Source organism: Anguilla rostrata, chromosome 13, assembly GCF_018555375.3.
Source record: "Anguilla rostrata isolate EN2019 chromosome 13, ASM1855537v3, whole genome shotgun sequence".
NCBI classification, from domain to species: Eukaryota; Metazoa; Chordata; class Actinopteri; order Anguilliformes; family Anguillidae; genus Anguilla; species Anguilla rostrata.
The window spans coordinates 5,190,240-5,206,535 of NC_057945.1; the positions used below are offsets into that span (position 1 = coordinate 5,190,240).

The following is a 16,296-nucleotide window of genomic DNA, read 5'->3' on the forward strand; positions in this document are numbered from 1 at the left end:
CCGCCTGCGTGCGGAGCCCCCTTGGATTTGTACTGTGGGGCCAGGAAGGAAATTGGGGTGCTGTCCAGCAGAGGGCAGTGCGTGTCTGTGTGTGAATGGAAACACTGGGCGTACACATTCGTTCTGACAGAAAAGCATCACACCATTACTTTCAGAGCACCTAGTAAACAGACTGCTTGACTCAGTGAGAGGCTTGTTGTTCATGACTGTGTACCCGATTGCACAGTTGACTTAGTTTAATATTGAATTTGCTGAAATGATTGTCCATTCTTGAAGAATTCTGCTAGCTTAAGTTCTTATCTTGCTCTACTAGTAATGGTGTAATGTGTGACTTACTTGTATTGTGATTAAGTGTAACCACTTGGTTTGCTGTTTTCTCTCATCTTCTCAGGAGAAACTATGGTCATGCTGACTTTAAGAAGACATGGATTTGGCATGCTGCTCAGTAACAAGTCATTGGCTCTTTTACGTTGACTCGCTCTTATGACATTTGCATTTGGAGCCAGTGGTATGCTCCTCCTGGACTTTCGGGACTTCTTTTCAAATTTGCTGTCTCAACGTATTTGTAAATTTAACTGGGTCATTCAATTTGTTGTAGTCACAACTTGGAGAACAGACGTTAGGATGATTATGTCAGGATGAGCCCAGTGTTCTCACTCGGGACAAAGGAGGGCCTGTGGTGGTCCACCAGTAACCCGTTTACTATCACCTTCAGTCTTTCAGGACCGATTAGTAGAATCAGGTGGTACTGCTCTCTGGATTTCAAAGCAAAGTATTTGAATCTAATGGACTGTTATTTGTGAACAAAGATGTTGCACAGTGTCACTGAGTTACAATTCATACATTATGGCATTCTAGCACGCTTATGAGATAATCACTTTGTTTACATAGACTTTAATTTGTACCATTTAACAGCTATATTACTGAGCAACGAGGTTAATACCTGCTCAGGGTAACGCATGTCTACCGTGATTCGAACCAGCGACTTCGGTCGACGCAGTTCTACCCACTGTGCCACACTGGAAGTTCACTGACAGGTCTACAGTGCCAGGCTTGCTCTTGCATATCGGTTTGAACGCGTTTTGCGCGGTCTGCGTTTCAGAGCGTTATGAACCGCATCCACACCGTCAGCGTCCCCTACGCCGTGATGAAGGCCTGCCCCCTCTCCTGGGTCCAGAGAGTTCACACCCACAAAGGTAGGAGACAGCCAGGGCCAGCGTGCCCAACAGACACGTCAGCGTATGAGACCGGAGGCATGTTCATATCCTCGTGCATGTGTCAGTCAAAGAGCCTGAAGGTCTCTGATTGGTCGGCTGTAGAATGTACACTTCGCAAATAGACTTGACACGGGGTGTGCATGTGTAGAGCAGACTTCTAGCTGTATCCTCTTTTATGGATGTAATCCACATTAGTTTTTTTGATGTTTTGACATATTTTGTGCCATGTAGTACCATAATCAATTTAACATGTACAGTTCAATACGCTGTACCAATCCCAATGCACTTAACTGTATGAACATATATATGGCAGATCTGAAGACACACACATCTATATATTAGACCTGGGTTCTATTCAATGTTCAATTCAGTTTTTTTGGTATAATGCTTTCCACAAAGGACCAATGTCTTAAAGTCCTTTGGACTGGGTTCCACGGCTGAGGGCGGGTTTGTTCTGAAGCTCCCTCCCTCTCGTTCCTCCTGCAGCTCGGGTGGCTCTGGTTAAGTGCCGGGACCTTCACTGGGCCATGATGGCTCACAGGGACCAGCGGGACACCAACCTGTCGTCTCTGCGCATGCTGATCGTGGCGGACGGCGCCAACCCCTGTGAGTTTCCCACACTCCGCCTTTCTCATCCCGAATTCAGCCGAGCTCCTCTGCCCTTTACCTCGTCTCTGTCTCAATCCGCATCTGTCCTATTCTGTTCCATTATGTTCACTCCTAAAGCACTTCTCACTCTGATATGCTCATTACTTTATCATAGTGATCATACCCCTACTTGTGTAATGACTTATAGTAATCGTGCTTGCCTGGGTTTAGCATTTTTTGTGTAGCATGAAGAAAATTACTTGTAAATAAATAAAAAAATACCCCTGTTGTTTTTCCATTGTTATCTCCGCCAGGCTGAATCCCCTGGAGGGGATCTTGCGTTTGGTCGCACGCGCGTTTGTGTGTGTGTGTGTGTGTTTGTGCGTGTGTGTCTCTGTCCGCAGCTAATCTCACATACTACTGGGCCGATCAGCCTAATATTTGTTGTGCATGCTGACAGCATGCCAAGGACCTCAATTCTGGAATCTTTTTCCAAATCGGTCAACGACAAGTATTTTATTTGAATTAATTTCCATCATTGTCCATTGAAATACATCGACTGCTAACTCCTCACTCCTCCTAACCTCTTAACCTAAGGGGTCGCAAGTGATCAATCAACAACTGCTTCCAAACGGACAGACACGCCTGGCGGAGATCTGCGCTCTACTGAGCGCACTCTTCTAGTTTTAAATTAGGTTTATCCCCCACACGTATCACTTCTTGTCACGTAAGTTGATCTGCTCCTGTAATGTGTTGAAGTAACGGAAGAAGGGCCTGGCGAGTAAAGCCTGCTCTCCGTCCCTGTGTTTGCGTCGTAGGGTCGGTGTCCTCCTGCGACGCCTTCCTGAACGTCTTCCTGGTACACGGGCTGAAGCCTGAGGTCATCTGCCCCTGCGCCACGTCCCCCGAGGCCATGACCGTGGCCATCCGCAGGTAACCACCCCTCCTCTGCCTCGCCCCTCTGCCCCCTCCTCAAAGGGGCACCTGAGGCCATGACCGTGGCCATCCGCAGGTAACCACCCCCCTCTGCCCCGCCTCTCTGCCCCCTCCTCAAAGAGGCACGCCTCTGAACATCCGGAGACATGACCTCCGCCCTTCCCCTGAAGGTCATTCTGTCTGTCCCGCCAGAACATGGCTGCGCCCCCCCCCCAAACCGCCTCTTTAGTTAGGGGTGTCTCAGTGTGTTTTTGGAATGATAAGTCCAGAAATTTAATGGTTTTGCGGTGTCGTGGTATCATGTGACCACTTGATAAATGCACAGGTCCCAGAATAATCCAAAGAACTCTAGCCTCAGCTAAGGTCAGTGTTCATGACTTCACAATAGGAAAGAGACAAAAATGGGATTCATGAGAGAGTAGCAAGGCAGAAACCACTGCTAACCAAGAGAAACATCAGTGCTCATCTCACATCTGCAAAAATGCACCTGGATGATCCTCAAGCCTTTTGGGACAGTGCAAAAAGGTTAGAGAAGGTGCTCTTTGGATAAAGGAGGAATTTATCAATGTGTCAAAAAGGGTTTTGTTTGCCAGTCCAAATTGTGAAAAAAATACAAGTGGCAAACAGGTAGAGATCCAAGGCACTCTTGACGGTGAAGTTAAAAGCCTTTATTGGAACATGGCAAGAAAAATAAAATGTGCTGGACGTACGCGTTGTGGCCTCGCTCGGCCTTCATCAGGGTAGGTTGAGGCTGCAACGCGTAGGTCCAGCACGTTTTGTTTGCCACTTGTATTTTTTCACAATTTGGACTTCAAAATGCAGCCTGGATCCAGTCACCAATCATGCGTCACCCTACGAGGCGGCCTGCTACAGTCGACACCGTTGTGGTCTGGGATTTAATCCGGGGCCGTGCTGGGCTGACTCAGCGTTTCGCTTACGGTTGTGAACGTTCTCAGTGCTCCTCTGAAGCTCTCCGTCACCCTCCCTCATCCCTCCCTCTTCCTCCCGTAGGCCAGGGGTTCCTGGGGCGCCCCTCCCTGCCCGGGCCATCCTGTCCATGGGGGGGCTGAGCCACGGCGTGATCCGCGTCAACACGGAGGACAAGAACTCCGCGCTGACCGTGCAGGACGTGGGACACATAATGCCCGGAGGTGAGGGACCTCAGCTCTCCCTGGGTCGTCTGTCACAGCTGTGAGAGCTGCTCTGTACTGGAGCGGTGGAGCCGTGTGTTTCAACATGGACACCGTGGTTGAGCATTACAGTGCAGATATGGTTACTCTGTATTTCACAGTTGTGATTCTGTGCATTACAGCACTAACTGTGATTCTGTGCATTACAGCACTAACTGTGATTGTGTGTGCTACAGCACTAACTGTGATTCTGTGCATTACAGCACTAACTGTGATTCTGTGCATTACAGCACTAACTGTGATTCTGTGCATTACAGCACTAACTGTGATTCTGTGCATTACAGCACTAACTGTGATTCTGTGTGCTACAGCACTAACTGTGATTCTGTGTGCTACAGCACTAACTGTGATTCTGTGCATTACAGCACTAACTGTGATTCTATGCATTACAGCACTAACTGTGATTCTGTGTGCTACAGCACTAACTGTGATTCTGTGCATTACAGCACTAACTGTGATTCTGAGTGCTACAGCACTAACTGTGATTCTGTGTGCTACCGCACTAACTGATTCTGTGTGCTACAGCACTAACTGTGATTCTGTACATTACAGCACTAACTGTGATTCTGTGTGCTACAGCACTAACTGTGATTCTGTGCATTACAGCACTAACTGTGATTCTGTGTGCTACAGCACTAACTGTGATTCTGTGCATTACAGCACTAACTGTGATTCAGTGTGCTACAGCACTAACTGTGATTCTGTGCATTACAGCACTAACTGCGATTCGTGTGCATTACAGCACTAACTGTGATTCTGTGCATTACAGCACTAACTGTGACTCTGTGCATTACAGCACTAACTGTGATTCTGTGCATTACAGAACTAACTGTGATTCTGTGTGCTACAGCACTAACTGTGATTCTGTGCATTACAGCACTAACTGTGATTCTGTGCATTACAGCACTAACTGTGATTCTGTGCATTACAGCACTAACTGTGATTCTGTGTGCTACAGCACTAACTGTGATTCTGTGCATTACAGCACTAACTGTGATTGTGTGTGCTACAGCACTAACTGTGATTCTGTGTGCTACAGCACTAACTGTGATTCTGTACATTACAGCACTAACTGTGATTCTGTGCATTACAGCACTAACTGCGATTCAGTGTGCTACAGCACTAACTGTGACTCTGTGCATTACAGCACTAACTGTGACTCTGTGCATTACAGCACTAACTGTGATTCTGTACATTACAGCACTAACTGTGACTCTGTGCATTACAGCACTAACTGTGACTCTGTGCATTACAGCACTAACTGTGATTCTGTACATTACAGCACTAACTGTGATTCTGTGCATTACAGCACTAACTGTGATTCTGTGTGCTACAGCACTAACTGTTATTCTGTGCATTACAGCACTAACTGTGATTCTGTGTGCTACAGCACTAACTGTGATTCTGTGCATTACAGCACTAAGTGTGATTCTGTGCATTACAGCACTAACTGTGATTCTGTGTGCTACAGCACTAACTGTGATTCTGTGTGGTACAGCACTAACTGTGATTCTGTGTGCTATAGCACTAACTGTGATTCTGTGCGCTACAGCACTAACTGTGATTCTGTGCGCTACAGCACTAACTGTGATTCTGTGTGCTACAGCCCTAACTGTGATTCTGTGTGCTACAGCCCTCATGTGCATCGTGAAGCCGGACGGTCCGCCCCAGCTGTGTAAAACGGACGAGATCGGAGAGATTCTGGTGAACTCTCGCGCTGGAGGGACCATGTACTACGGCCTGTCAGGGGTCACCAAAAACACGTTTGAGGTATTTTTTTCCGCTCTTGTCTCTGTCGTTCATGGGCTTATTCGTGTGTTCTGCACACAAAACATGCAGTAAGTATACAGTCCAGTTTAGGTGAATGATCTACTGGAACATAGCTGTTTAAGTACGTGTATGTAAGAACGTCGACCACACTGAAACGTGCTGTACCATGAACCAGAATTTGAAAAAGCGGTGGTGTTAAAATGAAACGCGTTTGTCTTCAGGTGATTCCTGTGAACTCCAGTGGGACCCCGATAGGAGAGATTCCCTTTGTACGGTCCGGCCTGCTGGGTTTCGTGGGGCCGGTAAGTGAGCAGGAATATAAAATGGCCGACTTCAGTGCTTTCTCTGTGGTATTCTTGGTGTAACTTAAGCATTGTTGCTTTAGACTGAAGATGTGTAAATCTTTTTGTGCTACAGCATTGACACCCCCTGTGTACCTACAGCAATAACACTGCAACAGCACTTTTACCATGTACGTTACTGAACTGACACCGTTACTATGTATATTATTATGGTATGGTACTGCTGCTATGACACTGTTGTAGTTTTATATACACACACACATATATATATATATATATATATATATATATATATATATATACACATATTACATTACAGGCATTTAGCAGACGCTGTTATCCAGAGCTACTTACATTGTATCCAATTATACAGCTGGATATATACTGGAGCAATGCGGGTTAAGTACCTTGCACAAGGGTACAACAGCAGTGTCCTACTGGGGAATCAAACCTGCGACCTTTAGGTTACAAGACCAACTCTTTAGCCATTGTACTACACTGCCGCCCCATATATATATATATATATACACACACACCTTGAAAACGCCTTAACATTTGCCTTTGATGTTTGGGCTGAAGGCAAATGAAAATGTCAGTTTCATCACTGTTATTATGAACAGCGCAGCATGTTCCCCCAGGCCCCAATAGCACTGATCACCCCTCCCGTCAGAACCACCAGGGTGTGCTCCTGCTGTACAGACTGAGGGTAGTCCTGTGACCCCCCTCCCCTCCCGTCCCGTCCCGCAGGGCAGCCTGGTGTTCGTGGTGGGCCGGCTGGAGGGCCTGCTGATGGTGAGCGGCCGGAGGCACAACGCGGACGACCTGGTGGCCACGGCGCTGGCCGTGGAGCCGATGAAGACCGTGTACCGCGGGAGGTGAGCGGACCTGGCCAACCCGGCCTCCTCTGCAGGCCACCCCAGCCTCCTCTGCAGGCCACCCCAGCCTCCTCTGTGTGTGTGTGTGTGTGTGTGTGTGCGTGTGTGTGTGTGTGAGTGTGTGTGCGTGTGTGTGACTGGCTGTTCTGTGTGTGTCGCAGGATCGCGGTCTTCTCTGTGACGGTGTTCTACGATGAGAGGATCGTGATCGTGTGTGTGCGTGTGTGTGTGTGTGTGTGTGTGCGTGTGTGTGTGTGTGTGCGTGCGTGTGTGTGTGTGTGTGTGCGCGCGTGCGTGTCTGTGACTGGCTGTTCTGTGTGTGTCGCAGGATCGCGGTCTTCTCTGTGACGGTGTTCTACGATGAGAGGATCGTGATCGTGGCGGAGCAGAGGCCGGACGCCAGTGAAGAAGACAGCTTCCAGTGGATGAGCCGAGTGCTGCAGGTACTCTGTTCCCTCCGCTCTCCCTCCTTCCATCCTCTTCCTTCCTCATGCCCGTCCTTCCTTCTCCATCCCTTCTTCCGATGTGCGTCTCCTGTGTGTGCCCCTGTTGTCTTAGCTTATGGGTAGCACCAGGTATTATAAATAATGAAATACACCTGCCAAATGGAAGAAGTTGTCCTGTTTTATCTTCTACAGACTCACCAGAGCCAGAGTTATCTGAGTATGGTAACTGGTAATGATATTGATATGACGCTGATAGAGTCCTTTGATTCAGAGACAGATATTTCAATGGAGTCCATTTCTGTCATCTCTTCTACGAAATGCTGTCAATTTCTGTCATCTTTTCAACCTTAAGAGCTGTTAGTGTGCACCCTATTGCGTCACTCATCACAGAAGAAATTTTCCAGGAGTGATCAATTTGTCAAATTTGAAGCCATACTAACAACAATTTCAGCTTAATTTAATTAAAAAACCTCTGGACTAGATAGAATTGGTCTAATATCTTTTGTGGTGCTTTCCCTTTAAAATTGGCTAAGTTTCTTGGGTTTGTAGTTGTTAGTGAGCACTTAATTGATTGAATAAAACCATTGATTGGTTAACTCACCTCACCGGGTTTCTTGGGTCTGAAATGGTTGCAGTTTCAGATGAAAACTTTAAGTTTCCCACACGTTTTAAATTTCTGTGACATCATCAGGTCCTTGAGATTGTTTTATTTAATCTGTTTGTTAAGGAGAATGTGAAATTTTAGCGTAGATTCCAAAATAATAAATCTAATGTACCACCACCATCGTGGCTAAAAGCCCTGTTTTCCTGTGTGGTCCCTGGGCAGGTCAAGTATAGCAATGAAGTATAATGATGTGTGTGTGCATGTATATTTTTCTGATAGAGAGAATTTGCACAAACTCATATAGGAATTCATATCTTCGTTTGTTTCTTCCTGCAGGCCATAGACAGCATCCACCAAGTGGGTCTGTACTGTCTGGCTCTGGTTCCTGCCAACACCCTCCCCAAAACTCCACTTGGCGGCATCCACGTCTCTGAAACCAAGCAGCACTTCCTGGACGGCCACCTGCACCCCTGCAACATTCTGATGTGCCCCCACACCTGTGTGACCAACCTTCCCAAACCACGACAAAAACAGCCAGGTATGACCAACACACCTGCGTCACCGTCCTTCCCAAACCAACACACCTGTGTGACAAACCTTCCCAAATCAACACACCTGCATCACCAACCTTCCCAAACCAGCACACCTGTGTCACCAACCATCCCAAACCAACACACCTGCATCACCAACCATCCCAAACCAACACACCTGTGTCACCAACCTTCCCAAACCAGCACACCTGTGTCACCAACCATCCCAAACCAACACACCTGCATCACCAACCTTCCCAATCCAACACACCTGCGTGACTAACCTTCCCAAACCAACACACCTGCGTCACCAACCATCCCAAACCAACACACCTGCATCACCAACCATCCCAAACCAACACACCTGCATCACCAACCATCCCAAACCAACACACCTGCATCACCAACCATCCCAAACCAACACACCTGCATCATCAATCTTCCCAAACCAACACACCTGCATCACCAACCATCCCAAACCAACACACCTGCGTGACTAACCTTCCCAAACCAACACACCTGCGTCACCAACCATCACAAACCAACACACCTGCATCACCAACCATCCCAAACCAACACACCTGCATCACCAACCATCCCAAACCAACACACCTGCATCACCAACCATCCCAAACCAACACACCTGCATCATCAACCATCCCAAACCAACACACCTGCATCACCAACCATCCCAAACCAACACACCTGCATCACCAACCATCCCAAACATCACACCTGCATCACCAACCTTCCCAAACCAACACACCTGCATCACCAACAATCCCAAACCAACACACCTGCATCAGCAACCATCCCAAACCAACACACCTGCATCACCAACCATCCCAAACCAACACACCTGCATCACCAACCATCCCAAACCAACACACCTGCGTCACCAACCATCCCAAACCAACACACCTGCATCACCAACCATCCCAAACCAACACACCTGCATCACCAACCATCCCAAACCAACACACCTGCATCACCAACCATCCCAAACCAACACACCTGCATCACCAACCATCCCAAACCAACACACCTGCATCATCAACCATCCCAAACCAATACACCTGCGTCACCAACCTTGTGGTGTTTTGGGGATAAAATCACACAGAACTGTATGTGTATCTGAGAATTAGCGCTGTATTTTCTGGCCAGCGCATGGTGCGTTGCGAGCTGTTGCACTGGCAAAATGGTATTTTTGTCATGGAATTTGACGCACCTCAGCCATTTGTGTGTGTGTGTGTGTGCGTTGTGCGTGTGTGTGTGTGTGTGTGCGTGCGTGCGTGCATGCACTGTGTGTGTGTGTGCGCGTTGTGCATGTGTGTATTACAGATTTGGTTTGTCTCTCTCTCAGTGGGGGTGGGGCCAGCCTCCATCATGGTCGGTAACCTGGTGGCGGGAAAGAGAATTGCACAGGCAGCCGGGCGGGAGCTGGGCCTGATTGATGACCAGGAGCTGGTCCGGAAGGTAAGGCCGGTCCCTGACTGTGAGTAATATCAGTTAGAATAACACAGCGGGGTTAGAATACGTGTAAGAGCTATTCTCCGGGTGGAAATGGCAAAAAACTGTAGAGTAATCAGGAAGGAAGTGTCAATGAGAAACTCCTCCACAAGTCATCACCTTCTTAAAATTACAAGTAGTTTGTGCACATTGTTTGTCAGTGCCAGGCTGGGATTTAACAGGTAATATTTGGTGCACACATTACCAATCACTTATATCTATAAATCTAGCCAAAGCAGAAAAGCGGACGAAGAAAAACAAAGTAGAAATAATTTATAGTTTCCAACTTTTGCTATTTTTTTTCTATCTGTGAAGGCCAGTGGGGAGGAGCATATTCCCTATGGGCAGTTCTCTCTGTGAAGGCCAATGGGGAGGAGCATATTCCTATTGGGCAGTTCTCTCTGTGAAGGCCAATGGGGAGGAGCATATTCCCCATGGGCAGTTCTCTCTGTGAAGGCCAATGGGGAGGAGCATATTCCCTATGGGCAGTTCTCTCTGTGAAGGCCACTGGGGAGGAGCATATTCCCTATGGGCAGTTCTCTCTGTGAAGGCCAATGGGGAGGAGCATATTCCCTATGGGCAGTTCTCTCTGTGAAGGCCAATGGGGAGGAGCATATTTCCCTTGGGAAGTTATCTTTGTGAAGGCCAATGGGGGAGGAGCATATTCCCTATGGGCAGTTCTCTCTGTGAAGGCCAATGGGGGAGGAGCATATTCCACTTGGGCAGTTCTCTCTGTGAAGGCCAGGGGGGAGGAGCATATTTCCCTTGGGAAGTTCTCTCTGTGAAGGCCATGGGGGTTGGGGGAGGAGTCTAAAGTTAATTGTCTGACTAAAGGCCTGCTCTGTTTTGTCTTCGTCTTATCTCTCGGATGTCGTGGGGGTTTAGCTCTGTCTGTGGCCCACCATGATGGTAAGGATGACCGCCCGCCGGTCTGATCTGCTACTTCCTGTCAGACGTGCTGCAGAGCCTGTCAATCACTGCTTTGATGACCATTCCCCTTACCTATTATAGAGTGTTTACGTCCCGCCCACCGCAAAAAAGTGACTGGACAAAGGAAGTGGTTTGAAATAATGGGATTCAAACATTAAACATCATATCTTCTCATAAGTAATTACACAACCTCTTTCTCCAGACCATGTGCTTCCCATATCAGTTTTGCTATATCTTTTTACATTACATTACATTACAGGCATTTAGCAGACACTCTTATCTAGAGCGACTTACACAACTTTTTACATAGCACTTTACATTGTATCCATTTATACAGCTGGATATATACTGAAGCAATGCAGGTTAAGTACCTTGCTCAAGGGTACAACGGCAGTGTCCTTACTCGGGAATCGAACCTGCGACCTTTCGGTTACAAGCGCAGTTCCTTACCCACTGTGCCACACTCCGTCCTGTTTTTAAGTATTCCTCTAGGGGAAATCCCATTGTTTCAAACCACATCCTAGGTCTAGTCACTTTTTCGCCGTGGGTGGAGCTATATTACTTTACTCTGTATCAGGGGTTCACATAAACCTTACTGTGTGCCGTGAGCTAACAAGAAAACCTTAATAACAACGGCCGAGAAACCGCTGCAATAGCGAAGTAACGGAGAAGAGTTTCTGAAATCAAGTGTGAGCAATTAGCACAGTGTGTCGTAGCGCAGTTATACGAGTTGGTTGTGTTGAGCGTAAACGGGACAAACACAGCACAGTAGTGGTGTGTTGTGGTGCACTCTCGTTGGATAGATTAATGATGGGTTTGAAGTAGGGTTGGGGGATTTATCAGTGATGTTATTTCTGAGTGCAATAACAGTCATAGCCACCGTGTGGTGTATTGCCTTTCTTCTCGTCTTTTTAACTTTAATTATACTTGGCGCGGTAGTAAACAACCACAGAGGCCATGTGAAGTGCCTCCTCTGTGATCGATTGGGTGACCGTAAGACAGCCAATTAGCAGCAAGGCCTCACAGGTCCATGTGATTGGTTAAAACACATCACATGATCTCATGGAAGCTGTGCGACCATGGTGCCGATTGGCCCTGATCAGCACGAAATAGATAGCAGTGGTGACGTTTCTCCTCTAGAAGCTTTTGACGCAGTCTCTTTAGCTTGGTTGTGTACTAACCTCTTCAGGTTTAATTGAAAAGAAAAAGACGGAAAGAAAGGAAAGGTAATCACCAGATTTTGGCTACGACCGTTATTGCATTCGATAATTCTTGTCACAATATATCACCCATCCCTAGGTTGAAGTGGTGTCTGTGGGGGGGGTGTTTAAATGACTTTGTAGACCCCACCTCCTCTCAGCCTTCCTACAGCCTGGGTTACAGGTGCCATTTCAGCATTGCAGTCATGGCCATGAGTGATTATTCCATACATGAGTGATTAGTCCACACCGGGTTCGCGGAATAAGTGATTATTCAGCATTACTGACAAGCTGATTGGTGTTTGTTCAAAACTGTAGAGATTTTCCAGCGGAGCAGTGGAACAGCACAGAGAGCAGTATGGAGGGCTTTCTGAAGGCTGATCTCCAGGGATCTGTCTGGGATCTACACAGACCTGGGTCAAATACGTATTTGTTTTGGATTCAAATACTTTTCTGTGCTCTGTTGATCTTGCCTGGTGTAATTGAGCCTGCCAATATGACCAGAAGGCGGGGTTTGCACTTTTTTGACAGTATTTCATTGGTTCCAATAAACCCGACAAGATCAGTAAAGCACAGAAAAGTATTTGAATCCAAAACGAATACGTATTTGTCCCAGGTCTGAATCTACAGAATCAGATTTAGCCCCATAGCCTATGCCGCTACGATCACATTTAATGAGATGAGTCTCGCTTTGTTCCCGCATTCAAAAAATCACAACATGGTAGTGTGGACACATACAATGTCCAAATTGGCATTTCAGAGGCATTTTGTTAAGGCATTGTATGTGTGTGACTGATGAAAGTCAGATTATGTGCACCCCTGTTATGTATCAGCAGCAGATGTGGCTCAGTATGAGAGCTCCGAGACTCTGCACGGTCTCCTGTGTGATGCAAGCAAGCCTGCATGTGCATTTAAAAAAGGCGTTCCTTTACCACCATGTGCACCCTCTCTGCTCCTGTTCCTTACCGATCAAAATGGATGGAAGCATATCATCCACGTCAACAGCCGATTTGTGCAGAGTTTTTTTAGAAAAATAAAATAAAATATTTTAAATTAAAAAACATCAAAAGAAAGTCTTATTTCAGTTCTAGTCATGTCCTATTGAAGTGGATGTTGTTTTCCACCCCACCTCCCCCACTGTTGCCAAGCTGTTGCCGCCTGTTCCCCTTTGCGTGTGATTGCCTGGCTTGGTGTCATTTCTGTTGTGTTGCTTTGTTCAGTGGCTCAGGCCTCAGGCTGGATCCCGTTAACGCGTGAGCTGGCTGTGAGTTTGGGGCTCATACTGATGAACGTGCCTCAGTGTGGATGATGGCTGTAAGTTTGGCTCATACTGATGAACGTGCCACAGTGTGGATGATGGCTGTAAGTTTGGCTCATACTGATGAACGTGCCACAGTGTGGATGATGGCTGTGAGTTTGGGGCTCATGCTGATGAACGTGCCACAGTGTGGATGATGGCTGTGAGTTTGGGGCTCATGCTGATGAACATGCCACAGTGTGGATGATGGCTGTGAGTTTGGGGCTCATGCTGATGAACGTGCCACAGTGTGGATGATGGCTGTGAGTTTGGCTCATACTGATGAACGTGCCACAGTGTGGATGATGGCTGTGAGTTTGGGGCTCATGCTGATGAACGTGCCTCAGTGTGGATGATGTCTGTGAGTTTGGCTCATACTGATGACCGTGCCTCAGTGTGGATGATGGCTGTGAGTTTGGGGCTCATACTGATGAACGTGCCACAGTGTGGATGATGGCTGTGAGTTTGGCTCATACTGATGAACGTGCCTCAGTGTGGATGATGGCTGTGAGTTTGGGGCTCATACTGATGAACGTGCCACAGTGTGGATGATGGCTGTGAGTTTGGCTCATACTGATGACCGTGCCTCAGTGTGGATGATGGCTGTGAGTTTGGCTCATACTGATGACCGTGCCTCAGTGTGGATGATGGCTGTGAGTTTGGCTCATACTGATGAACGTGCCACAGTGTGGATGATGGCTGAGTTTGGCTCAGAGCTCATACTGATGAACTTGCCACAGTGTGGATGGTGGCTGTGAGTTTGGCTCATACTGATGAACGTGCCACAGTGTGGATGGTGGCTGTGAGTTTGGCTCATACTGATGAACGTGCCACAGTGTGGATGATGGCTGTGAGTTTGGCTCAGAGCTCATACTGATGAACGTGCCACAGTGTAGATGATGACTGTGAGTTTGGCTCAGAGCTCATACTGATGAACGTGCCACAGTGTGGATGATGTCTGTGAGTTTGGCTCATGCTGATGAACGTGCCACAGTGTGGATGGTGGCTGTGAGTTTGGCTCATGCTGATGAACGTGCCACAGTGTGGATGATGGCTGTGAGTTTGACTCAGAGCTCCTGCTGATGAACATGCCACAGTGTGGATGATGGCTGTGAGTTTGGGGCTCATACTGATGAACGTGCCACAGTGTGGATGATGGCTGTGAGTTTGACTCAGAGCTCATACTGATGAACGTGCCACAGTGTGGATGATGGCTGTGAGTTTGACTCAGAGCTCATACTGATGAACGTGCCACAGTGTGGATGATGGCTGTGAGTTTGACTCAGAGCTCATGCTGATGAACGTGCCACAGTGTGGATGATGGCTGTGGGTTTGGGGCTCATACTGATGAACGTGCCACAGTGTGGATGATGGCTGTGAGTTTGACTCAGAGCTCATGCTGATGAACGTGCCACAGTGTGGATGATGGCTGTGAGTTTGGGGCTCATACTGATGAACGTGCCAAAGTGTGGATGATGGCTGTGAGTTTGGCTCATACTGATGAACGTGCCACAGTGTGGATGATGGCTGTGAGTTTGGGGCTCATACTGATGAACGTGCCTCAGAGTGGATGATGGCTGTGAGTTTGGCTCAGAGCTCATGCTGATGAACGTGCCACAGTGTGGATGATGGCTGTGAGTTTGGCTCAGAGCTCATACTGATGAACGTGCCACAGTGTGGATGATGGCTGTGAGTTTGGCTCAGAGCTCATACTGATGAACGTGCCACAGTGTGGATGATGGCTGTGGGTTTGGCTCAGAGCTCATGCTGATGAACGTGCCACAGTGTGGATGATGGCTGTGAGTTTGGGGCTCATACTGATGAACGTGCCACAGTGTGGATGATAGCTGTGAGTTTGACTCAGAGCTCATGCTGATGAACGTGCCACAGTGTGGATGATGACTGTGAGTTTGACTCAGAGCTCATGCTGATGAACGTGCCACAGTGTGGATAATGGCTGTGAGTTTGGCTCAGAGCTCATACTGATGAACGTGCCACAGTGTGGATGATGGCTGTGAGTTTGGGGCTCATACTGATGAACGTGCCACAGTGTGGATGATGGCTGTGAGTTTGACTCAGAGCTCATGCTGATGAACGTGCCACAGTGTGGATGATGGCTGTGAGTTTGGGGCTCATACTGATGGACTGAACTGTGTCCTGGCTGAAGTCCTCAGCCGTGTTACTGAGGATTCTTGTGTGAACATAAACTGATGCTCCTAACCCTTACCCAGAATCCTCACCTCTCCCTTCTCTCCATTTCCCTACATACCTCTCCTTTTTTTCTCTAGTTCCTTATTCCCTTCTTACTTTTTTCCTTTAGTTCCTTATTTCCTTCTTTCTCACAGAGGGACCTCATTGATATGTGACATGCACATACCTAGATAATAGAATTGCGTTTCACCGGTAACCCCGGTCAAATAGATAGGTAACCTCCACCTCTTGAAGTTCTGGCCCAAAAATGTGATTTCCTTTCATATCCCCTATGGGCACAGTTCTAAATTGAAATAATCAAAACTTAAAATCTGACTAACAGTGGCTTAATTCAGTTGATAGAACCTGCTTCAATTAGATTGGCTCCTCCTACTGTGACATCCTGTATTGTGGCTCCTCCCACTGTGACATCCTGTATTGTGGCTCCTCCCAGTGTGACATCCCCAATTGTGGCTCTACCCACTGTGACATCCCCAATTGTGACTCCTCCCACTGCCACATGTCTAAATGAACATGGATACATGGAAGAAAAATGGCTGCCGCATGTAACTAATTCAGAAGGGAATACGTAGGTTCACATTACCACGTGAACACAGAATGCTACATTAATGTTAAGGTGGTGACGCTTGTGATTCCATGAACAGAAGCCCCTTTTGGGAGGCCATTTTGTTTGTTGGCATGTGGTCTCTGTG

General features: G+C 47.5%; 1 protein-coding gene across 1 annotated transcript in view; it reads left to right on the forward strand.

Annotated features, from left to right (window-relative positions):
- Window positions 1-16,296, forward strand: part of LOC135238299 (disco-interacting protein 2 homolog B-A) — an 81,351-nt gene that overhangs the window by 51,295 nt on the left and 13,760 nt on the right. Inside the window, exons 14-24 of the mRNA XM_064306079.1 lie at window positions 392-402; window positions 1,103-1,196; window positions 1,704-1,823; window positions 2,624-2,738; window positions 3,753-3,892; window positions 5,565-5,701; window positions 5,923-6,003; window positions 6,751-6,878; window positions 7,207-7,321; window positions 8,265-8,466; window positions 9,822-9,934. Coding sequence (XP_064162149.1) covers window positions 392-402; window positions 1,103-1,196; window positions 1,704-1,823; window positions 2,624-2,738; window positions 3,753-3,892; window positions 5,565-5,701; window positions 5,923-6,003; window positions 6,751-6,878; window positions 7,207-7,321; window positions 8,265-8,466; window positions 9,822-9,934 — 1,256 coding nt within the window. The remainder of the gene's footprint in view (window positions 1-391; window positions 403-1,102; window positions 1,197-1,703; window positions 1,824-2,623; window positions 2,739-3,752; window positions 3,893-5,564; window positions 5,702-5,922; window positions 6,004-6,750; window positions 6,879-7,206; window positions 7,322-8,264; window positions 8,467-9,821; window positions 9,935-16,296) is intronic.